This window comes from Phasianus colchicus, chromosome 8 (assembly GCF_987193195.1).
Source record: "Phasianus colchicus chromosome 8, bPhaCol1.hap1.1, whole genome shotgun sequence".
Taxonomy (NCBI): domain Eukaryota; kingdom Metazoa; phylum Chordata; class Aves; order Galliformes; family Phasianidae; genus Phasianus; species Phasianus colchicus.
In genome coordinates this window covers 23,552,126-23,574,791 of record NC_143443.1, presented here as the reverse complement: position 1 = coordinate 23,574,791, position 22,666 = coordinate 23,552,126, and the positions used below count along the sequence as shown (strand labels likewise).

Sequence of the window (22,666 nt, the reverse complement as noted above, 5' to 3'; positions counted from 1 at the left end):
CAGCCCAAAGCTCCCTGGTGGGAACCACCCTGCCGTGCCAGAGGAGCCCGCTGGGTTCGTGCTTGGCCTGCTCGAGGGAAAAGGCTCCTGGGATCGACTCGGCGCAGCAGCCAGCCCGCAGCACAGCACGGCGGTGTGCAGGGCGTGCAGGAGCCCGCACCGTGCGAGCCGGGGCTGCTGGGGGCAGGGCAGGGCCACGCTGATGGAACACGGCGTGGTTAAGGGGCTGCCCAGAGGTCAGGCGGCCGCGGACGGCTTTAGCTCGTGCCTTGTGGTTTGTATTATCTGAACGCTCTCGGTGACGTCCGGATTGCGATTCTTCCCGTCTTCCCCTGGGCTGCCAAACGCCTTGATGTTCTGCCCTGTGGATGTTTTGCCAGCTTACCTGATGGGGCCCCTCCTTATCTGGTGTTGAAAAGGACTTTCCGTGCTGGGGAACGGCCTGGGCTGCTGCTGGGAAGGCTCCTAGGGAAAGTACATTCCTCGAAGGGCTGATCCTTAGCGAGGCGCCTTTAGTTTTGTCTGACTGCTTTCAGCCGGCATTTCTTCGTCTTTGTAGTCAGGAATTTGAAAGGGAACGCTTCCCCTGCTATCGGAAGCGGCGCTGGGTGGTGAGAGAGGGAAAACATTCCCGTCTTCCTGCCTTGATCCTTTGCTGTGGGTGCTGAAAGCGAGCCCCCATGCCTGCCGTGAGTGCTGCCTGTCGAGATGTGTTTTCAGGTGGCCTTTAAGCGGCATTCGGGCGCGTTGCAGCTCTTCGGATGTCTCCCTCAGCCTGGTGAGCAGCACCTCGTCTCCTCCAGCCTCCCCGCCCCCTCCCGGCTCCCTGCAGGGAGGTAACAGGGGAGGAGGTGGCAGCTCAGCTGGAATCCTTCCTGTGTCCGTCATCGGGGCGGCCCAGGCTCTGCCCTGGGGGGAGGTCCGGGGCTGCCCGAGGTGGCTTACCCCATGTGATGTGTGGAGGAGGGCTCCCGGCCGTAGGAAATGGGGCCACTGGCACACACCCTTTTCCCCGTGCTTTCCTTTGCGCTGACGCTCGCTGCCGTAGCTGCTAGAAGCCGGGTGAGCCGCGCTCCTTCCGTCCTGCAGGGTAAATAACATCTCTGCTGCTTTGGGACTGCTGGGCGAGGGTCTTTCACCAGGGTTGCGACTGCTGGGGGACGGCTTAAAGGCTCCAGGGCTTTGCCACTTAATTCCAGCTCTTTTCTCAAAGCCTGCTTTGAGATGGAGGTCTGACTGCTGCAGCTCAGGCGGTAGCAGGAGGTCCATCTCCTCCAAACTGACCGCTGAGCTCCTGCTGGAATAAAAATAACAGCTTAAGGCTGGCAGGCTCGGTGCTGGGCAGAGGAAGGCTAGGCGTTAAGTTTGGTGCTCCCTTCACGCCGCAGGCTTTAAAAAGGCAGCATAAATCATGCAGGGCAGCTGTGAGCTCCTCAGGCTCACAGAACTGATCTGCATGCTAGAAACTGAATCCACTTGCTTTGCCCTACACCCAGCCGGAGGGAGGCCTGGCAGGTGATGCTCACCCAGGTGCTGTGTCGCATATCGCTTCTTTTATGCAGCCGTGGAGCACTGCCTGCCTCCCCTGGGTACTAACCCATTTTGTCAGCATTTGGGCTCCAGCATTGTTATGGTAAAGTTTGCACAGCACAACGTGTTTTTCATTCCGGTTGATTTTCTCTTCCTATTAGCCCTTTTTTTTTTTCCTTTGCCCTCATTCTGTTTTTCCCCGCAGTACGCGGCTGCTGTTTGCTGAGAAACTGTGTCAGCCTTCCTCGTAATTAAGAGCCTGGCAGGAGCGAGCGCGGCGGCCGTTCCGGAGATGTCACCTCTGGCAGGGAGCTGACCGTAAGCTGGGGATGCGGAGTGGTGCGGGGGGACCCGCCAGGAGCCCAGCACAGAGCAGTAAGTAACCCCCATCCCTCACAGCTGGGACTCTCCAGCTGCCCATGTCCTCTCGTCGAGCAGCTCCAGCTGTGTCAGAGCCAAGGTTACAGCCTTGTCTGGGTTCAGCCCTCTGGGATGGAGCCTGTGTGCGTGTATAGGGGAGGAACAAAGCAAGCTGCCGTCGTCTGCAGGCTGCATCTCATCGGCTGGGAAATAGATAATACTTGTAATGTTGGAAAGTGAGATGGATGGTGCCAGTCAAATGGCCTGAAAATGGGGGAATAGAGTGAAGTTACTCAGTGCTGCTCTGTAATTTAGCTTCAGACTCTGTAGTTCTTTTATTAGCATGAAGGCTCAAAGCGAAAGAAAGGAGATGGTGGAGCTGGGGATCTTCTTGCCTCAGGATGTTGTGGAGGCTGAAAGCAGAGGTGTTCAAAAAACGTTTTAGTGGCAGAAAAATCCATCAGGGTCTGTGAAGTGAAAGCTGGCTGAGAGCTTCCAGGCTGTATCCTGCAGGGTGTGGGGCGGGGACCCAATTCCCCCTCCCGCCCCATCCAATAGGTGTTGTCGGCTAGCAGAGAAGCAAAACCAAGAGAATGTGAGGCTGGATTTTAAATCTTCCCCATGTGATACCTTCGGGACAGAATTCGGTATTTTCCTCTGTAGCTGCTGTGTCGGGTTTGCCTCTTGGGGGCAACCTCGGCCTGCTCCAGCCGTGGCAAAGACAAAAGGGAGTTAACGCGCTGGGGAGGGGATGACTCACTGCGTCTCTCCCTGGCTTCGCTTTATCGCATAATTTTTGGCAATCGATGCAGTTATTTGCTGAAAGGGTTTAAGGGAAGCAGTCTAGGTTGGCCTGCTCGCTGCTTTTCAGAAATGACCCAGTTGCCTCTTGAAGGTCCCAACCTTGCAATCTTTCAAAGTTTTTGCTGCCTCGCTGTCCTTCGCAGAGCGTGGCATGGGAGGACTGCTGCTCTGCAGCTCCGGGCTAATGGGCAGCACATAAATCCGCTCGTGTAAGATTTACAGCGCTCTCCCGCTGCTCTTTTGCCAGGGATCCCTTGGGCAATCGCTAATCCTATCAGCGCTGTGGTTACCCTGACTTGTATGTAGGGGAGATAGCAAACTTATTGCTCCAGCTCCGCTGGAGTCCCATGTTCGTGAGCAGACGTGCCACACAAACCCTGTCCGTAAATAACCATTTACATTTATTTAAAGGGCGTTGAGGTATATGGTGGAATAAAAGGAGTATTATTCATGCTTCGTGCTGCGGTTCCTAATGGGGCTTAGCACGCTGATATGACCTACAAAGCTTGTTGTTTCGTGCCCGCAGTGCTCTGATGTTCTTCCTACCCCGAGGGTCAGAAATGACGAGAATAAACGATGGTGACGGGTGTCTGGCAGATCCCCGCTCCCTCGCCTTGGAAGTGTCCTTGCAGGGAGCTGCTGGTGACATTGCCTGGCAGGCAGGGGGACGCTGCGTGCTCGGCCGGTCACGCGATGCGCACGGAGCGGCCTTGGCGTGCCGTACAAAATCGATGCCTCCTATATGCATAGCAGCGCATCCGTGCTTGGCTTTTTTTCCCCTGAAGTGCGGCAGGTGGGCTGGCCGGGGCCACCCACGTGCGATGGCTGTGAGAAGCCCCGGTGTCACAGACTGCATGCAGCCCCACAGCCCCCAGCACCGCGGTGCAGCCCAGGAGCTGCGGGCGCCCAGGAGCTGCCTGCACAGGGTGCTGGGCTGAGTCAGTCCTGCTGGGACAGCGGCCCGGCTCCGGCCAGCCGGCTGCTCATTAACCCAGCCCTGCGGTGTGTGCTTTGCTGGCTTTGACACTGGCTTTAATAGCTCCCTCCTCTTCTCTTCTCTCTCCTTTTTTTTTTTTTTTTTTTCCCTTGTTGTTTATAAAGGTAAATTAGCTGTATGGATATGCATGGACATGAATCAAAGGAATTCAGCTGACTCTTAAGAAGCCCCATTTACACCGTCATGTAATAGGAGATGTGCTAGAACACCAGGATGTGATGAATGCTGCCCGGTCCATAAACACCTTAGGACAAAGGCTGTTTGTGAGTGAGGCATTTCGGTGTAACTTCCCAAAATCTGACTGTGTAGGGGGAAAACCACCGGGCTTTGGAATGCATTAACTTGGCTAAGCAGCAGAGGTGCAGACCAAAGGCTGCAGAGAAACTGCACTGAGTTGCAAAGCCTATGTTTGAGAAGTTGCGTGTCCACACGGCACGTGCCCAAGGTCCTCTGACATCCTTTCCATGGGTTACCTCAGAACTGTAACAAACAGCACCCAGAGGGTACGGCTGCCATCTTCCTCAGATGGAAGCAAAATTCACCACGTCACAGAGGCCGGGCTGCTTTTGGGATGCGTGCTGATAGATGTGTTGTTAGGAGGGAGATGTTTCCATGGCAAAGCATCACCCTCAGCGGGGCTGTGACCCTTGGGACCATCCTGTGTGCTCACAGCATCGCTCCAGAGGAGGGAGGGAGCTGCAGGCTGTGCGGGAAGGCCTGAGCTCAGCCTTTGCCAGTCCTCTGACTTGGAAAGAAAACTAAAACCAGAGGCGAGACTGAAATAGCTCATTTTGTCTCAGCAGACAAATACTTGCTTTGAGCATCATTGTCGCTCAGGCTAAATTACTTTTAAATGTTGCTCGGGATTGGGCAGCCTTTCTCAGCCTCTCATTGTGCAGCACCCCACTGGGGCAGTGCCTGTAAGGCCGAGCACTCGGATATCACAGTGATTCTTCCTGACGTCCACTTGGCTTCATTATCTGACCCACGATTCCCTACCGAGGAGATGTCTCGGCTACATCCCAGCTGCACGCCTCTCCTCTGAACAAAGGGCTCTGTGCCCAGAGCAGGCCGGGAGCCATGGTAGGGTGGATGGATGGTCCTCTTGGGGATGGAGAGGAGAAGCTGCAGGCAAGGGGAGCTGAGAGCCCGACCGGCTCTGCATGACAGCTGACGTTACCATAGGGCTGGAGGGATTTTAGCACCTGATTTGTTGCCCCTACCTCTCGTTTCACAGGAGCCTTGTCATGCATGGCACGGACAGGCACCACTTGCAGTGCAGTCCCCCCAGGGCACTCTGCTTTCCACACAGCCACGCAGCTCTCCCAGCTCTGCCGGCTCCCTGCTGCGCCTTCCTGAAGGCAGCCTTGCAGCCACCCTCCTCCCCATCTCTGCAGCGCTTCTCTAGCAGATGTATTTTTAAATCCCAGCTCATAAATTTTGGAAGCTCCTCTCCTTCCCCCACCCCCTCGCCCCTATCAAAGTGTCAGAGGCGAAGAAAAACTGTGAGAGTGATGTACGCGCTCAGCTTCGGCTGCCAGCGCCAGCAGGTTATTTACGGTGCTGCCGAGGCTGCTGCTTAAATCGTGTGGATGGCAGCAGCCTGGGCTCGGTGTGCAGCAGGGAGAGGTTGCAGCCCTTCGGTTGGCAGTGTGTGGCTGCGTCCCTGCCATCACTGCTCATCCCTGGAGTGTTTCTGCTCCCTCCTGTCCCACCTGCTGCTGACCTGCCCTTGCCGTGTGCTGTCTGTCCGTCCGGACCGGCTGGGAAGGCTTCCCCTGCCTTTCCCTGGGGCAGCAGGGCAGGGGAGGGCAGGCGGAGGCTGCCGTGACTCAGCTGCTGCTTCCTGCAGCCAACCTGCACCTGGGCAAAGCATCCCCATTTCCACTTATAAACGTTGGCATTGGGTGGGGGGAGTGTGGCATCCAGTTGTGCAGAGGTTGGGGGCAGTGACCCCTGCTGCTGTAGGGAGCCAGGGGAGCTCATCCATAAAAGAAACTGAGCCCTAAGTGCCTGCTGGAGCCCCGGTAGCAAGGGCTGGCCATGCTCCTGGCTTCTGGCACATTACAACTTTCTCAGACAAATCCTGCAATTGTAATTTTCCTTGCTGGCTCCCAGCCCCAAGGAACAGTGGTTCAGAAAGTTTGCTCAACATTTCAATGGAAGAGGATCCCGTGCCTTTTATGCTCTGTGCCTACTGGAGCATTCATCCCAGGGCCGATGTGCTTGGTGGGGCTCACAAGAACTGCGCCGGGTCAGAATGACCTGAGCACCAATGGCTCCTTGTGTCCAGCTCTGTGCTGTGCCTGGAGGGATGCAGGAGAGCTGGGAGGAGTGCTGCTGCCATTCCTGTGCTGGGTTCATCCAGAACCAAGGGGCTTTTTCTGCACCCCTTTCTATACAGCCTTGGGGCTGCAAGCTGGTGGGTACCATGCTAGATTAGCATGGATTTCACAGGGTTTCATAAATCCCCAGCTCCCAGCACGAGGAGGTTTTGTAACTGGCGGCACCGAGCCAAATCCCTGCAATGGGGCTGCATCTTGTTGCTCTCGCTTGGAGCGAAGGAGGGGCAGCACCGGGAGCAGCCCGGCCTCCCCACCAAGTGCTTTCTGACCAAAGGCAGCAAACTGGGGGCAGCCTGGAGCCCCCTGTGTGCCAAGGGCAGCTGCACTCTGCACTGTGAGATGATCCCAACAGTAAATGGAGCACTGTGGCTGTGTTGTCGTTAGCAGTGTCGCTTGGGATGGGGGTGTGGTGTGATGTAGAAGCCATCACTGTGCTGGCTGGGTGTCAGAGGGGCAAAGTGGGCTGCAGGCAGGCTCACTGGGTACCAGCCGAGTGTTCTGAGTGACACAAAGGGCAATTACAGAGCAGCCAGGCTGGGCTGGCCGGCTGGGCACTGCAGTGGCTCCTCTTCTTCCCCCCCACTTGGCTGCACTGCGCCGCAGGGCTGGAGCAGGACTGCACTGTGTTGGGCCCCCAGCTGCAGCCCCAGGAAGGCTTCACATGGCAGGCAAGGCCTGGCCTCTGCACCAGCGGGGCCCTCCATTGCTCCAGAGAATCTCATGGGGGCAGCAGAGCAAGCGGAAGCTCTGAAAATAGATCTGTTTCCAGCTGCCGATGACTCGCGTTAATTAATTAAAGCCTCGCAAGCTCAGGCCTGTAAATAGGCAGCGTGGAGAACACCGGGCTCAGCTTGCTCTTTGCTCATGCACTAATTACCCCACTCCAAGGCCAGGAGCTAGCACAGCCTGAATTTGGGCTTGGGGCCACGTGGGCGGACAGGAGCGCTGCTGTGGGACAGGACAGGACGGGATAGGATGGGACCTGGCGAGAAAGGGGTTGAACCATGGCTGGTGCTTGCAAACAGCCCATCCCTGCACCAGGAAGGCAATTGCAGGCAGCAGAGCCTCCTTGAACTCCCCATAGGGACAGCTGGCATGCTGGTGGCTCCCTCCACGCCATGCCAAAGTGGAGTCGGGATGCGACCCAGGGGACCGCTCTAAATTCTCCATCCCAAAAAAGCTGTGTGGGCAGCAGCTGTGCTCCGGGTCTGGTTGGCTGTGCAGGGCTGCAGTCAACCCGGTGCGCAGGTGTCTGTCTTCAGTGGGGTGGGCAGGAGGCAAGGCGAGGTGTGGAGGAGAAGTGAGGACAGGAGGAAATGGCCATCAGCCGCCGGAGCGTGCAGGCGTGGCGGGAGAGCGGCCGGCAGGCTGGGGAGAGGGCAGCGTGCTGGGAGCGGTGCTGCACGGCTCTGCCAACACGGCAGGGAGGCACAGCAGCCACCTCCCGCTCCCGCCGGCTTCCCGGTGCCCTCGATGCGACCTGCAGATTGCACGCCGCGCTCGAGCTTTGCGTCTTCCTGACGGATGAGGAAGGAGGGCTCAGCCACGTGGGGCAGAGGAGGCTCCAAGGGACTCAGCGCTCCCAGCACACCCCACGCACAGGGTGCCGGCACCCCCAGGGCGGCACACCAGGGGATCTTTGGCTGCGAGCCGGCTGTGGTGTGACGAGGCCGTGCGGTTGTTTCCACCATCGAGGACTTTGCCCTCAGACGGCTCGAGGCCGGGCGCGGTGCCCAGTTGGGCGTGCAGGCTCCCGCACCTGGCTGCTGGCCGTGCTCCACGCACCCACCCACCGGGTTCGGGGATCGGGGTGGCCTCGAGCCGGGGTGCTGCGGGACTTGGCGGGCGCTCCCGCCCCTCCACGCTCCGGCCCCCGCAGCACCGCAGGTCCGCGGCCCTCACGCACCCGGGGCGGAGCGCGGCGCGCAGGGCGGCCGGCAGGGGGCGCCATAGTGCGGGCGGCGCGGCGCGGCCCACGGCGGGGCCGCGCACAGCGACCTGCGGAGGGCAGCTCAGCCAGCGCCGCGCCGGGCGGAACCGGACCGAGCCGAGCCGCAGGCAAGCGCCGGGGAGATGGGATCGGGGCCAGATACCGGTGGGGTGCGGGGTTCGGGTGCTGGATTTGGGGCTTTGGGTCCGTAGATGAGGTGCTACGTGCCCCAGCGTAGGGTGCGAGTGCTGAGCACGGGGTGCTGGCTCATCACCGGGCAGGATTTGGGGTGCTGGGTGCGGGCGCTGGGTCCGCTGGCTGCGAGTGCCGGGTCTGGCGCTGCGTGCACAGGTACGGTCCGGTGCCGGTGCGGTTCTGTGTGCCGGGCCGGGCTGCGGAGAGGCACCTCGAAAGGGTTCGGGACAGAGGTGAACGGGTGTTGGGGGGTGCTGGGAGCGGTGCCGGCGGCAGCAGGGCCCGGGGCAGGATGGAGGCGGTGGACAACCTGGTGGGGATTTTTGGGTGACCACAGCTGCGGGGGAGGAAGGGACGTGCGGGTTTGGTGGCGGTGCAGCCCATCCTCCCGGCCCGTTCCGCTCAGGGTTTGGGGCTGCGCCGCTGGGGCTTGGGGATGCCCCGAGCAGGGGGGTTGCATCGTACCGGGGACCGTGCTTGTGCCGGGGCAGTGTGTTGCGCCCTGCTCCCGCTCCTACTGGGGCTGTGCTCGCCCCGCCCGCAGCCCAGGTGGGCCCGCGGCTCCTCCATCCCGGAGCCTGAGGCGGGGGTGGGGGACGCGGGAGGGATCCGGTGGTGCCAGGGCACCGTCTGTGAAGACAAAGAGGCTGCCCAAAATGGACGAGGAGCACGGGCTCCCGCAGAGGCAGGGATCTGTTGCTGTGAGTGATGCCCGCTGCCGGCCCCCTGTGTGGCTGCGGCCCCCACCCGACGGCCGTGGTGACGCTGTCGCCGCCCCCCATGGGATGTGCCCGACGGGTACGGGGCAGAGCTGCCCCCGCCGTGCTGCGATCCCTATCAGCGCTTTGTTTTTGTGTTGCAACCGGAGGGGAAAGAAAAACACAAAACCAGTGCCAACCCTTTCAGCTCCCACGAGCGAGGGTTGCGCGGCTTTTCCTCCCCCCACCTCCAGTGTCCATCTGTTGGAACCTTTCCCTGCTTACCCCATCAGGAATACCGGCAGTGAATTTGGGGTGAGGGCAGCCAGGTGGCTGCAGCGGGAGGAAGGTGAGGTTTTGGGGCACCTTTGGTACCGGGCTGTGCTCTGGCTGGGCTCAGCCCCATTGCTGCTCCCCTGGGGGCTGAGGATCATTCTATCTCCCTGCTGCCAAACCCATGCAAATCCACCCAGCTCTGATGTGAGCGTGGCTGCATGCAAACCACTGGAAAGGCCGAGTCCCACACTCGTGGGGTGTATGGGAGTGGGATGCAGAGTTAAAGAGCATCAGCTGCAGTTTGACCCCAAAGCTGCAGTTGTTTTGGAGGGAAACTGGAACAAACAAGACGAGGTCGTTAAGCTGGAACCAATAAGAGCGCTGCCATCATCTAGTTTTGCTGGACTTCGGGGAAAAAGAAATAAGGAAACAGTTTATCTTTGGAATAAATAAAGCATAAAGGAACAGGCATGCAGGGAGCGCCCGCAGCCCCATGGGCCGGGGCCCCCCTTCCTGCATCCCATAGCCATGGGAGCAGTGCCTGAAACCCGAGCACCAGGGAGAATCCCTGTGGCAAAACCCCAAGCAAATCCCGTGGTGACCCATGGCCCAGCGAGATGGAGCGCAGTGCATCCATGGGGATGAGCAAATGGTCCCGAGTTGGTCCCAAACCCCAAATCTGAGCAAAGCTGCACTGGCAGCTGCTGGCTCTGCAGCGTCCCTTTAAATTGAGGGTTGAGGCTTTGAGTTGGGTTGTTTTTTTTTTTTTCATTTTTAATTGTTCCTGGGGGTTTAATTCTAAAATTATTCTCCTGCTTCTGCTGTGGAAGCAATGTGCTCTGACCACAAATCCTTTTAAGGCTGAGCTGCACGATGAGCCACGGCGTGCAAAAGAACCGGCACGGGAACCTCTGCTGGGAGCTCTGCTGGGCACAGAGGGCTGTATGTCTGTCTGTCTGTCCATCTGGCCATGCAGTCTTGTTTTGCCACAGCAGGGAAAAAAAAAAAAACAACACAGAGAAACCGTTTGGTTTTTTTTCCGGTGGAGATTTTCCCAGCACTGCCTGCCTCTCCCTCCCATGGAAATGTGGGGCTGGGGCGGCGATGCTGAGGATGGAGGAGGTGGGATGTGGGATGGTTCATCCCTGATGCCCCTGGAAGGTGGAGGCACTGCACCTCTCATCCCCGTCCCCCCATGTCCTGGTGGGGAGAGCTCGGTTCCTGGCTGTGGTGTCTCAGCACACTTCTCAGTTCCTGTTTGGCTCCATGGCGCTCTCCCTCTGCTGCGCCCACATCCCAAATTTGGGGAAAGGAGAAGCATCGCGTGAGCCGTGCTATCTCGTGCATCTCCTGGGAAGCGCCTCGGGGTCGAGCAGGGTTTTGTTTAAAGAACCAAAATAAACGCAGAGCAGTGCTGGTGGAGGTCACGGCGCTCCTTCCCTCCCCGGCCCAGCACCCAGCACATCACAGATCCCCTTTTCCCGGAGGACTTTTGCCAAGTTGGCGTTTTTCTTGCTGCTGTCGGCAAAGTCCTGTCTGGCTGAGGAGTGGATTGCCTCCTGCCCTGGGTCGCAGCCGCAGGCGTGTGGGGATGGGGATGGGTGTCCCTGCTGTACCCTGTTTGGGGCCATTCGCTGGTGCTGCACCCAGGGATGTTTTATGATCTGCTGCAGCAGAGGCATGGGAGGGCTGCAAGTTGGGGAAAAAGCTGCAGAAAGTTGCCTGGCAACCCTCATCCCAGCTCTGCTCGCTGGGTACCGCGGGATCTCGCAGGATTTCATTTCCTTTCCAAAACTGAGGGCTGCCGGGGCTGCATGACCCTAAATGGGGATTGTCATTTTGCTCAGCTTTCCCTCGTCTCCTGCCTCCCTAAGCCCATAGCTGTGTGGCTCAGGTGCATGCACCACTTTGCAGAGCGTGGCTTAGGGATGCTGGTGGCCGGGGGAGCTGCGGGTGCCCCCTCACCTCATCCCACGCTCTGGGCTCAGACTGGGATCAGGGCCCCCGTGTGGGGAGCGGGCACAGAGTGCCCAGGTCACTGCGGCGTGGAGAGCACAGCACTACTCTGATCTGAGTTGGACTAGGGATGCTTTCATTTCTCTCCTGCTCTTCCCCCACTCTGTAGGTATTAAAAAAAAACCCAAACAACAACAACAACAACAACAAATCCACGCAAAAGCAAATAAATAGAAAAGAGAAGCTCAGAGCAGCTCTTTCCTTTGGGTAAAACATTAACAAGCTCTTGGAGCAAGCTGCTTCATTTCCTTCAGGACAAAGTTGATTTGACGTGGGGGTGAAGGAGCCTCTGCTCCACGGGCGCAGCCGCTGGGCTGGAACAGCACAACGTGCCCAGCCCCGGCACTGCCTGGGTTCTCCCGGGTAAAGTCCGGCGGTGCGGTGTGACGGGGGCAGGGTGTGCACGCAGGAGGTGCGGTCCGGCCGTGCGCGTGGCCGTGCTGTGTTTGTTCCCGGTGCTGTTTGGGCTGTGCTGAGCTCGTAACGCCGAGATGTGACATGGGCAGGAGATGCTGTCTGCCTGCTTGCTCGCTTCTGTGCCCTGCTGGTTCTCTGTTGTTTCCCTTCTCCCTCCCCTCTGCCCAAAGCCCGGTGCGGTATTTGCTTTAGGGAATCCGTCTGCAGCAGGCATGTTTGAACAGCTTCGCTGGAGGGCCAGGTATTTGGTGTATATATAGAAAAAAGCCCTAAGCAAACAGGTTAATGCCAGCTGCTTTGCGGGGAGGTCTCCTGTGCAGAGATATCCTATGGTCTCTGTCCTCAGCAGGCAGCAGGCATTCTGTCCTGCCTCCCCATGTCTCCCCATCCTCCTGTCGCAGTTTCGCTCCCCGTGGACGTTGGTGTCCCCGTGTGGCCACTCACGTCCATGCCTCCCTGTGGTGGTTTCTTAGCCAGGATTTGCTTCCTGGCTGGGAGCTGAAGATGCTGAGCTTCACGGCAGCTGTTGATAAAAGGGAAACTGGAATATAGTGGAAAAACACTGGGGGGAAAAAAACACAGTCTTCCTTGAAAACACATGGTGGAGGTGCCAAGTGACTTTGTATTGCTTTCGCTTTGCCCTGTGCTGCATGTGCCTGGAGCATCCCTCCCCAGCCCTCTGTCCTCAGAAGTCCCGGTCACCTCTCTGCACATTTGGGGTTTCCCATCCTTCCTGCCAGCTCCTGGCTTGGCTCTGGGGAAGGAACAGAGACCTTTGGCTTTCAGGTCACACCGGCTGCCCCGTTGCCTTCTTTGCACATGGATAACCTGGGGACCACCCCTCGTGGTGGCCAGATTCCTGTGCCCAGCAGCCCCTCTGACCTTGGCTCTCTGTTCCAGAAGCTTCCTGGGCAGCCCATCCCCAGCAGCAGCTGTGCCAGCCCCTCCAGCTGGGGGCTGCCCTTGCTGGGCACCAGGGACTGAAGATGTGTGGGGACACGGTGCGGCTGCTGACTGCCCTGCTGGTGGCCGTGGCCATGGGCTACCCCAACCGGCGCTCTGCCACCGACCTGGATGCCACCCCCAGGATGACGGTCACCTTTGACGGTAAGAGGGCTCGAGGAGGGAACAGGAAGAAAGCTTAGCCTGCCTGGGAGCGTTTCACTGTGAAAACCATTTCTCTCCGCAGAGCTGTCAGGTGTGCGGCGGTTCAGTGGGCGCAGCCTGAATTACACCACACTCCTGCTGGAGGACGAGCGGGGTGTGCTGTATGTGGGGGCCAGGGGGGCCATCTTTGCTCTCAATGCCAGCAATGTGGCTGATGGCTCGCATCGCATGGTGAGCTGATGCCCCCCATTCCCAAACAGCCTCCAAACTTTTGGAGTGGGGTTTCATGCTGTGCTGGCACTTCTTCCTGTACAGATCTATTGGGAAGCATCTCCAGAAAAGCAGCTGGACTGCCTGCAGAAGGGCAGGAACAACAAGGTATGGCCATTACCAGGCAGTGAGGGTCCCGTGGTGTCCCCAGGCGGTGTCCCCAGGCAGTAACGTGCGTCCTGTCCACCGTAGACTGAGTGCTTCAACCACGTGAGGTTCCTACAGAGGCTGAACACCACGCATCTCTACGCCTGTGGCACCTACGCCTTCCACCCGCTCTGTGCTTCCATTGTGAGTCTGCCCATCCCCATCCAGGGTGGCTTTGGGGTGGCAGCACCTGGGCACAGTCACTGTCACACTGATGGCACAGGTCCCTGATGGCCACGTGGGGTCCTGCATGTCCCGCATCCCTCCCACAGCCATGATGTGTGTCCCCATGTCCCCAGCTGCTCACGGCAGTTCTGTGCCCGTTCCCACAGCTGTACTGCCAGTCTGGTTTGTCCCCAGCCACTAGAGGAGCCACCATACTTGGCTCCATCATTTAAAGTGCTTTGAACTACAACCCTCAAAGAAAATAACTCCTACAGTGACACAGATGTTGCAGGGAGGACCCAGCCCGGCTGAGCATTGGGTGTTGGTGTTTTGTTGGGAACTCATCCTGCCTGGAGGGGATAGCTGTGGGTGTGGCTTTGTCCCTGCCCTAGTGGGCACAGCGCTGTCCCCCATACTGATGTCCCCGGTCCTGCAGGATGCTGACAGGTTCACACTGCCCTCCCGCTTCGAGGAAGGCAAAGAGAAGTGTCCCTACGACCCCTCCCGTGGCTACACCGGCCTCATTGTGGGTAAGTGACACTTCACCAGGTCAGGACACTTTGGGCCACTGTGGGGGCAGCCAGCCACATGGACTGCTTGCGGAGGGTGCAGTGAAATTGGGTATCTCCTTCCTTCTCCTCCTCTGCCCGGGGCACGTGGATGTGGTGGCTTTTGGGGCTGTCCTCACAGTCCCTGGGGTACAGTGGCCATGCTAATGGGTGCCTGGTCTGTGCAGATGGTGGATTGTACACAGCTACACGCTATGAGTTTCGGAGCCTCCCTGACATCCGGAGGAACCTGCACCAGCGGCCTCTGAAGACAGAGGAGTCCCCTCTGCACTGGCTGAATGGTAAAGATGTCTCTGTCCCCTGGGATTGGTGCCTGGGCTCGTCCAGAGTGGTGTACTGCAGGGGAAAACTGAGGCAGGAAGGGACTGGGAACCCGGACCCAATTGCTACCTCTCGCTCTATTTCCCCCAGATGCTGAGTTCGTGGCCTCCATGCTGGTCCAGGAAAGCAAGGACAGTCTCGTGGGTGACGATGACAAAATCTATTACTTCTTCATGGAGCGAGCAGGCGAGGAGACCACATCCTTCTTTGACAAGAACCAGGTGGCTCGGGTGGCCCGGGTGGCCCGCGTGTGCAAGGTAGGGGTGTCCCTGTGGAGCAGGGGATCCGGGCATGCACCTGGGGACAGAGCTGGTTGTGTGCTCTGGGGGGTTCCCCTAATGGGGAAATGGGGACTGTGAGGATGGGGACTGGCTCTGCACTGGGGGTGCCGGGCTCAGTGCACCCACCAAGAACCCCTGTGCACCTTTCCAGAGTGATCTGGGGGGGAAGAAGATTCTGCAGCGCAAGTGGACATCCTTCATGAAGGCACGCCTGGTGTGCTACATCCCCTACTATGAGGTGCTGCGCAGCGTCTGCAGCCTGGACAGCGGTGGCTGGGCCAGCACCGTCTTCTATGCTGCCTTCACGCTCTCGGCGCAGTGGTGAGTGGGGCCGGGCATGGGGGTGAATGGAGGTGGTGGGGGATAACGGGAGGTCCTGCGCCCAGGAGGACGATGGAGGCCTCGGCTGTGTGCCGCTACGACATCTCTGAGGTGCAGCGTGCCTTCGAGGGGCCCTACATGGAGTACCAGGACTCCTCCCGCAAGTGGTCCCGCTACGATGGAGTGGTGCCCGAACCCCGGCCCGGCTCTGTGAGTGCTGGGGATGTGTGGGTTTTGGGGATGGGACGCAGGTGGGTGAGCCCCCACTGACAGCCACATCCTCCCCCTGGGCAGTGCATCACAGACAGCTCCCGCCGGAGGGGCTTCAACTCATCGCAGGACCTGCCCAACAGCGTGCTGGACTTCGTCAAGCTGCACCCGCTGATGTTTGAGGAGGTGCAGCCGGCGGGCGGTGAGCCGCTGCTGGTGAAGAGAAGTGTGGCATACAGCCGCCTGGCGGTGGACCGGGTGCAAGCCCTCGATGGGCGCTCCTACGACGTGCTCTTCATGGGGACGGGTGAGTGTAGGACATGGGATGGGTCCCTGCGTGGTGCTGGGGATCCCATGTCCCCTCACCACCCCATCTGCAGGGGACGGCTGGCTGCACAAAGCCGTAGTGCTGGGCTCCAGCCTCCACATCATCGAGGAGGTGCAGGTGTTCCAGGACCCGCAGCCTGTGGAGACGCTGGTGGTGTCCCGCCGACAGGTGAGGGGTGGCTACGGGGCTGGGGGTGGCACGGGGCACCCCATGTGTGGGGCAAAACTGCAAGCTGGCCCTTTCCATCCCAGAGGAGCCTGTATGTGGGGGCTGCTAGTGGAGTCCTGCAGGTGCCCCTGGCCTCCTGCGCCAGATACAGCTCCTGCTATGACTGTATCCTCGCCCGGGACCCCTACTGCGCCTGGGATGGCTGGGCCTGCCGTGACACGGCCAGCGGGAACAGGTAGGGGCAGTGCTGATGGGCGGTGGCTGTGGGGCCAGCAGCAGCAGGGCCATGTGCTGAACCCCAGGGTCCCACAGCACAGGGCTGGTGCAGGATGTGCAGAGTGGCAATGTGGGATGCCGGAGCGGTTCTGGACGTGGTAAGTCATCATAAAATCACGGAGTGGTTGGGTTGGAAGGGGACCCCAAAGTCCATTCAGTTTTAACCCCTGCCATGGGGAACTGGAAGGTCAGGATGCCCAGGATTCCATCCAACCTGGCTTTGAACACTTCCATGCGGGGGGCACCTGCAGCCCTCTGGGCAGCCTGTGCCAGGGCCTCACCTCCCTCCAAGTATGAATTCCCTTCTGACATCTGTCCCCGCAGGCTCCCTGCCGTGGAAGAACCGCACGGTGCTGTGCGGGGATGACGTGCTGCTGCCCTGTGACCAGCGCTCCAACTTGGCACGGGCTGTCTGGCTGCTGAATGGCAGCGAGGTGCCGGGCACTGGGCAGGAGCAGCTGCGCGTTGGGGTGGATGGGCTGCTGGTGACCAACACACTGCCAGGACACAGCGGCGAGTACCGCTGCTATGGTGAGGAGCGTGGGCTGCGCACACTGCTGGCTGCCTACAGCCTCACCGTGCTGCCCCAGCTGCCTCGTGCCACCACCACCACCTCCGGGCCCATAGCGGCCAGCCAGGCTTCTGGAGACACCAAGGTGGTGTATGTGTCTGCTATCGTGGTGCTGGTGGTGCTGTGTGCCGTGCTGGGTACCGTCCTGCTCTACGTGTCCTGCCTGGAGAAGCGCAGGGGGAAGTACGTGCTGGGGGAGCCGCGGGCTGTGAGTCCTGAGCTGCAGACGGTGTCGGCCAGCTGCCTGCGCAAGGCCCGCGGGGAGGACGAGGAGGAGGAGGAGGAGGAGGATCTGGCTTATCCCTGCCTGCGCATCATCCCTGGTGAAGCACCCACAGCCATCGTGTCCCCAGCCAAAGAGCTGCCGGTGGCCGTGCCCCCCCCTCCACCTCCACCGCTACCCACTGAGCTCACCAACGGGGTGGGCTCCCTGCCCAGCGTCCTCCGCAAGATGAACGGCAACAGCTACATGCTGCTACAGCAGCAGGATGAGCCGCTGGCCTCACCGCTCTACAGCGCGTCCTTCACCGAGGAGCTCAGCAAGATCCTGGAGAAGCGGAAACACATGCAGCTAGTGGAGAAGCTGGATGAGAGTTCTGTGTAGGACCGGGGTCCCACCAGTCCCTTCTTCCACCCCTGCCAGCAGTGTTACAGACTCAGCGAAACTACCTCTAGGACCGCAGCACCGGGCTGGGCCCGGGCTTGGCCATCCCTTTGGCTTTTCACGCACTTTTGAGACTTGATGTACAGAAAAAGAAAAAAAAAAAACAATGGGAAAAGGGAAAAATATCCCCCAAAGAGGAATCTATTTAAATTTGGGAGCTCTATTTATGTATAAAAACCCACCGATGGCGACCACAAGCTGGAGGCAGGAGCTGGAGCACAACTGACGGTGGACATGGGGAGGGAGGGCTTGTGTCTGTCTGTCTATCTGTCCATCCAGGCAGGCAAGACCCTGTCCTGGATGTGTGGACCTGGCCCACCCCATTGGGCATCCCCAGCTCTGTGTGCCCAGGCACTGAGAGGTGGGTGCAGAGCGGGACTGTGGGCTTGGGGCTGTGCTGCAGGGCCACCAGCTGCTGCCTGCTGCACATCTGCTCCCCAGGGCTGCCTGCAGGAAAGATCCTCAGCGAGGGACAGCGAGGAAGAGGAGAGCTGTCCCCACAAGTGGGATGAAACTGCCCATGCCCGCCATCAGCCCAGGGTGAGATGCGGGATGGGTGCTATAGGGAGGGGTACCACTGTGGGGAACCTGACCCTGACAGCACGTTGCCCTCCCCCCACAGGGTGCTGCTGGCAGCAGGACTGCTCTCCGTGCCTGAGGGCCACGCACACCAGTTGGCTTGTCTGCATCTTTGCCATGCGGTGTGGGAAGGGACCAGCGTCCTCTCGGCATCCTTGCCCTGCAGACTGGACACGATGCACTTTTGCATCCTCATGCAGTGCCAGCAGATGCTGGGATCTTGGCCGCTGCCCCGTGCCACGGACTGTTCCCTTGCACGCTGAGGAGCCCTGCCCCAGGCTTGCTCTTTGCAGGGCCTCCAGCTCCCTGTGGCCCTGCTGGCCCTGACTCCCTCTTCCCCCTCATCTACCTCTGCTCCCTCACCCTGGGGACAAGAGGACACCCCAGCTCTGTCCCTCCGTGTCCCCCTCTGTCACCCCCTGGACTGAGGGCATCGCCCAGAGCACGGCCCCCTCCCCACCGGGCATTCCCTTCCCTCTCTGGGGCGGACGAGCCACCCCGAGGGCGCATCGCATTCCTCCGGTACGGCCCCAGGGCAATAAAGGCGACGGCTCTGCGTGGAAGCGGCGGTGCTTCAGCGTGCGGCTTTATTGCGGCGCCGTGCGGGGGCCGCGCACGGTGAGGGCGGAGGGTTTGTTGGTGAGCGGGTGCCACTGGCCCTGCACGCTGGGGTTGGCGGTGTGGAAGGGTTTGCGGATGCGCACGATGTCGAGGCCGGACTGGGAGGCCAGCTTGGCGGCCAGCTGCACGATCTCCTCGCTCGTCTTGCTGGCGATCAGCTCCTCCCGCACCGTGCCGTTCACTGCGGGACAAGACAGACGCTCGGTGTGGCCGCGCCGTGCCCGCAGCGCCTCCCGCCGTTGGCCGCCCCCCCCCCGCACTCACGGTACTCGGCCTGCAGCACGGGCGCGGGGCAGTCGCACGGCCGCACGTACACCACCACGTCCGGGTGCCGCCGGGCGAAGTCCACCGCCTCCTCCTCCACGAACTGCCTGCGGGACGGAGGGGCGGATCCGAGGTCAGGGCTCGGAGGTCGCGCGGCGGGGCGGCGGGCGGCGGGCTCACCTGGCTCCGCGGGCGTCGGGCGCGGCGGGGCTGAACACCACCTGCAGCCGCTGCAGCTGCCGCACGTAGCGGCCCACGCCGTTGTGCAGCACGGCCGTCAAGAAGCGGCTGGCCGTCCCGCGGCCCGTCATCTCGCCGCCCGGAAGCGGAACGGCGCTCCGCGAGGAGGGGGAAGGCAGAGAGAGCATCCGGCCGCGCCGCGCGCCGGTAGTGACGGCGACGCGGGAGCATGGCGGCGCCCGCGGGGCTCCACGTGGGGGGGGCGGCCTGAGCCGGGCCGATGCGCGGGCGGGATGGCGGCGGTGCCGCTGCGGCCCTGCAGGGCCTCCGGGCGGCTCCTGCCGCTGCTGCGCGGCGGGGCGCGGAGCCGCGGGGCCTCCCCGTGGGCGGCGGGGCCGGGCCGGGTGGCGCAGCGGCGGTACAAGAAGGACGTGCTGCCCGAGCCCGGCGGCGCCGCGCCCGCCGTGTCCGTCACCGAGATCCGGCGGTACCTCCGCGCGCAGGGCATCCCGTTCCAGGACGGCTACAGCTGCCTGCACGCTCCCAGCCTGTTCGGGCCGGAGCTGCCGACCGCCGCCGGGCCGCCCTTCACGCTGTTCATCGACAAGACGACGGGCAGCTTCCTCTGCACCGCCACGTTAGCCGAGGGCGGCTGGCAGGACCTGCAGGCTGCCGTGGAGCTGCGGCACCGCGGGGTCCCGGCGCCCGGCCCTGAGGAAGGAGAGCACGAGGAGGAGGAGGCGGCGGAGGCGAGGAGGGCGCGTGAGGATGCGCGGCGCATCTGGGAGCGGGCGCTGCCGCTGGGAGAGCTGCTGGACGAGGAGGAGACGCAGACCACCAAGGAGGCCTTCGGCATCGCCCCGCTGGCCGACAGCACGCTGAAGCGCTTCGGGGTGCGCTACCTGCGGGCGGCCAAAGCCCTGGTATTCCCGTGGTTCGCCCCACGCGATGCGGCGCTGCGGGGCCTGAAGCTGCTGGTGGCAGAGCGGCAAGGTGACGCCGTGAGCTACACGGAGGAGACGTTCCCCCGCTTTGATGCCTATCGCAACCTCTTTGGGCTGCCGCTGATCGGCCGTCGTGACACCGAGGTGGTGCTGACCGGGAGGGAGCTGGACGCCCTGGCCCTGCATCAGGCCACCGGCGTGCCCTGCCTGGCACTGCCACGCGGGGCCACCATCCTGCCGCCCGCCCTGCTGCCCTACCTGGAGCAGTTCAGGCGTGTTACACTGTGGCTGGGTGACGACCTGCGCTCCTGGGAGGCCGCCAAGCTCTTCGCCCGCAAGCTGAACCCCAAGCGCTGCTCGCTGGTGCAGCCCGGAGACCTCCAGCCACAGCCCTTGGAGGCGTTGAACCGGGGTCTGAACCTCACCAAGATCCTGCGTGCCGCCCTGCCTGCCGGACACAAAGCCATCGTCTCCTTCCGACAGCTGCGCGAGGAGGTGTTTGGGGAGCTGGCCAACAGCGAGCAGGTGGCCGGTGTCAAGTGGGCGCGCTTCCCTGAGCTCAACAAGCTGCTCAAGGGGCACCGCCGAGGCGAGCTCACTGTCTTCACCGGTGAGGGTCTCTACCCAAAGTCTGGTGCGGGATGCTGCTCATCCCAAGCTTGGGTTGCTGTTATTGTGTTGTTGGTTTTTGGTATGACCATCACCACTGTGCATTCTCCCCCAGCTCACCTCCCAGTTCATCCCAAGCTTGGGTTACTCTCATTGGGTTCTTCTTCTGGTTCTTCTTCTTGGTATGACCATTGCCATTGCGCATTCTTCCCCAGCTCACTTCCCAGCTTATCCCAAGCTTGGATTGCTGCTGTTGAATTCTTCTCCAACCACCCTTTAGTATGATGATCACAGTTGCACTCATTTCCCTGTTTACTTCCAGGTCCGACAGGCAGTGGAAAGACGACATTTATTAGTGAGTATGCACTGGACCTGTGCACACAAGGGGTGTGCACGCTGTGGGGCAGCTTTGAAATCAACAACATCCGCCTGGCCAAGATCATGCTGACCCAGTTTGCCACCCGGCGCCTGGAGGACCAGCTGGAGCTGTATGATGAGTGGGCCGACCGCTTTGAGGACCTGCCACTCTACTTCATGACCTTCCATGGCCAACAGAACATCAAGTATGGCACCATCCCTTTGTCCCTTAATGGTCTTCTCCTTCTGTGTGCTGTGGCACAATGGGGTAGACGTGGGGCTGATCACACTGTGGTGGTTGGGGTCGCAAAGTGTGACTCATGGGGCTGCACAGTGTCATCCATCTGGTGGAGGGGGGTGGAGGAAAGGAGGGAGGGGAACAGGCACTGTGGTGCCGCCAGTTCCCCCTGTGCCTGGCTGAGTGTCCCCAATGCTCCTGGTGTCCCCTTTGCAGGACAGTGCTCGACACCATGCAGCATGCAGTCTACATGTATGACATCACCCACGTGGTGGTGGACAACCTGCAGTTCATGATGGGCCATGAGCAGCTCTCTGCAGACAGGTAATGCTTCTATGGGGGTTTTGACACCACCTGGGTGTCCTGTCTGGTGTAGGAACCTACATTAGAATCTTTAAGATTGGAAAATAGCTCTAAGATCATTGAGTCCAACCACAACCCATCCCCACTGTGCCCACTAAGTCACATTCCTCAATGCCACATCTTTCTTTAATACCTCTGTGGAGAGATCTGTTCACCACCAGCTCCACTGCTCTCTGAGAAGAATGTTTCCTAATATTCAACCTGCCCCATTTTGGGGCAGTCACTCCCACGGATGTGGCACTGCCCCCATTGTGCCCCTTTGCTGTCCCCCGCAGGTTGGCAGCACAGGACTTCATCATCGGCGCCTTCCGCAAGTTCGCCACCGACAACACGTGCCACATCACGCTGGTCATCCACCCGCGCAAGGAGGATGACGAGAAGGAGCTGCAGACCGCCTCCATCTTTGGCTCTGCCAAGGTGGCTCCTCCTGGCCCTCAGGCGGGGACGGGGTTGGGACATCGGCACGCTGTGACCCAAAACGTGCCGCGGTGGGGCTGGGTGTCCCCTGTCACCTGGTGGCACACAGCTAATTGATAGATGCTCATCAGCCGTGGGTGGGACACGGCATGAGTTGCTCCATGGGGTAGGGGGGAGGATGCTGGGTTCCCCACAGCATACTGAATGTGGGGGTGCCCCGTGCCCTGCAGCACCCCCTGGAGATGTTCTCCTCCCACAGGCCAGCCAGGAGGCCGACAACGTCCTCATCCTGCAGGACCGCAAGCTCACCACGGGTCCCGGGAAGCGCTACCTGCAGGTGTCCAAGAACCGCTTTGATGGCGATGTAGGCGTCTTCCCGCTGGAGTTCAGCAAGGCCTCGCTCACCTTCTCCTCCTATGGCAAAAGCAAGGCCAAGCTGAAGAAGGTGAAGGAGGAGAAGGTGCCTTCACCCAAGAAGGGTCCCAATGGAGGCGTGGGCAGTTCTGGCAAGCCCTGAGCATGGCAGGGACAATGTTGGTACTCAGGCACACCACGTGCCATGCAGCTGTGCTCTTCCTGTGCAGAGCATCCTCACATTCCTCAGAGATGTGAGAGGAGCGGGAGAGGATGCGCAGACTTTGGGGTCTCTAGACCCTGAGCAAGTCGTTATATGGCTGCTAAGTGGAGCCCACGGCCCAGGTTTACCTCCCGCGTGGTACGGTGCTGGTACAGCTCTGCCAGCTCTGACCGCAGCCCCCCCAGCCATGGGGTACCACCACCACCACCAGCAGCAAGGCCTCAGGGTCTCAGCCCCGGGCACCTCGGAGCCTCTCGTGGCAAAACACCGCGTCTGAGCCCGTCCTCCCCACCGCGGGGAGTCCCCGGTGGGCATTTGGCCCTATCCTTCTGTTTTCTCTACACTTTTATTAAAGCAGAACTGTGAATGCCGTTTGTCCTTCGTTGCCGTCCCCGCGCTCCCATTCCCCATCCGTCCACCTTTGGGTCCCCTTCTCGGACGGTGCTCAGGCTGCGGGGCAGGACGGCACCGCGGGTCACACGGCCCCACGCGTAGCACCTCCCGCCCCAGCGCTGACCCAGCGGCGGGCACCTCCCCGCCACCGCGCCCCA

The 22,666-nt window shown here is 60.7% G+C and overlaps 3 protein-coding genes across 7 annotated transcripts; 2 read left to right on the top strand and 1 right to left on the bottom strand.

Moving 5' to 3' along the window:
- Positions 1-280: 280 nt before the first annotated feature.
- SEMA4G (semaphorin 4G) lies at positions 281-18,102 on the top strand. 5 transcript variants are annotated; one of them, XM_090145414.1, is made up of 18 exons: positions 281-1,090; positions 1,736-1,905; positions 12,469-12,675; positions 12,758-12,906; positions 12,991-13,053; positions 13,138-13,236; positions 13,694-13,787; positions 13,994-14,107; positions 14,238-14,404; positions 14,580-14,749; positions 14,815-14,959; positions 15,044-15,266; positions 15,340-15,455; positions 15,539-15,690; positions 15,768-15,829; positions 16,056-17,327; positions 17,408-17,506; positions 17,589-18,102. In XM_090145414.1, the coding sequence occupies exons 2-16, from the start codon at positions 1,860-1,862 to the stop codon at positions 16,904-16,906; spliced, it is 2,658 nt and encodes an 885-aa protein (XP_090001540.1). In that variant the 5' UTR covers positions 281-1,090; positions 1,736-1,859; the 3' UTR covers positions 16,907-17,327; positions 17,408-17,506; positions 17,589-18,102. The 5 variants fall into 5 exon arrangements, with proteins under 5 accessions (XP_090001540.1, XP_090001538.1, XP_090001539.1 ...); XM_090145412.1 differs by having other exon boundaries at positions 16,056-17,506; XM_090145413.1 differs by having other exon boundaries at positions 16,056-18,102.
- Position 18,103: 1 nt separating this feature from the next.
- On the bottom strand, positions 18,104-18,790 carry MRPL43 (mitochondrial ribosomal protein L43). Its single transcript, XM_031597594.2, has 3 exons — positions 18,611-18,790; positions 18,431-18,537; positions 18,104-18,347 (listed from the first exon to the last, which is right to left on the bottom strand). Exons 1-3 carry the CDS (start codon positions 18,739-18,741, stop codon positions 18,133-18,135), a joined length of 453 nt encoding a protein of 150 aa, XP_031453454.1. The 5' UTR covers positions 18,742-18,790; the 3' UTR covers positions 18,104-18,132.
- A 98-nt stretch (positions 18,791-18,888) lies between these two features.
- TWNK (twinkle mtDNA helicase) lies at positions 18,889-22,599 on the top strand. Its single transcript, XM_031597621.2, has 5 exons — positions 18,889-20,164; positions 20,486-20,726; positions 20,975-21,082; positions 21,397-21,538; positions 21,798-22,599. The coding sequence occupies exons 1-5, from the start codon at positions 18,904-18,906 to the stop codon at positions 22,053-22,055; spliced, it is 2,010 nt and encodes a 669-aa protein (XP_031453481.2). The 5' UTR covers positions 18,889-18,903; the 3' UTR covers positions 22,056-22,599.
- Positions 22,600-22,666: the final 67 nt, after the last annotated feature.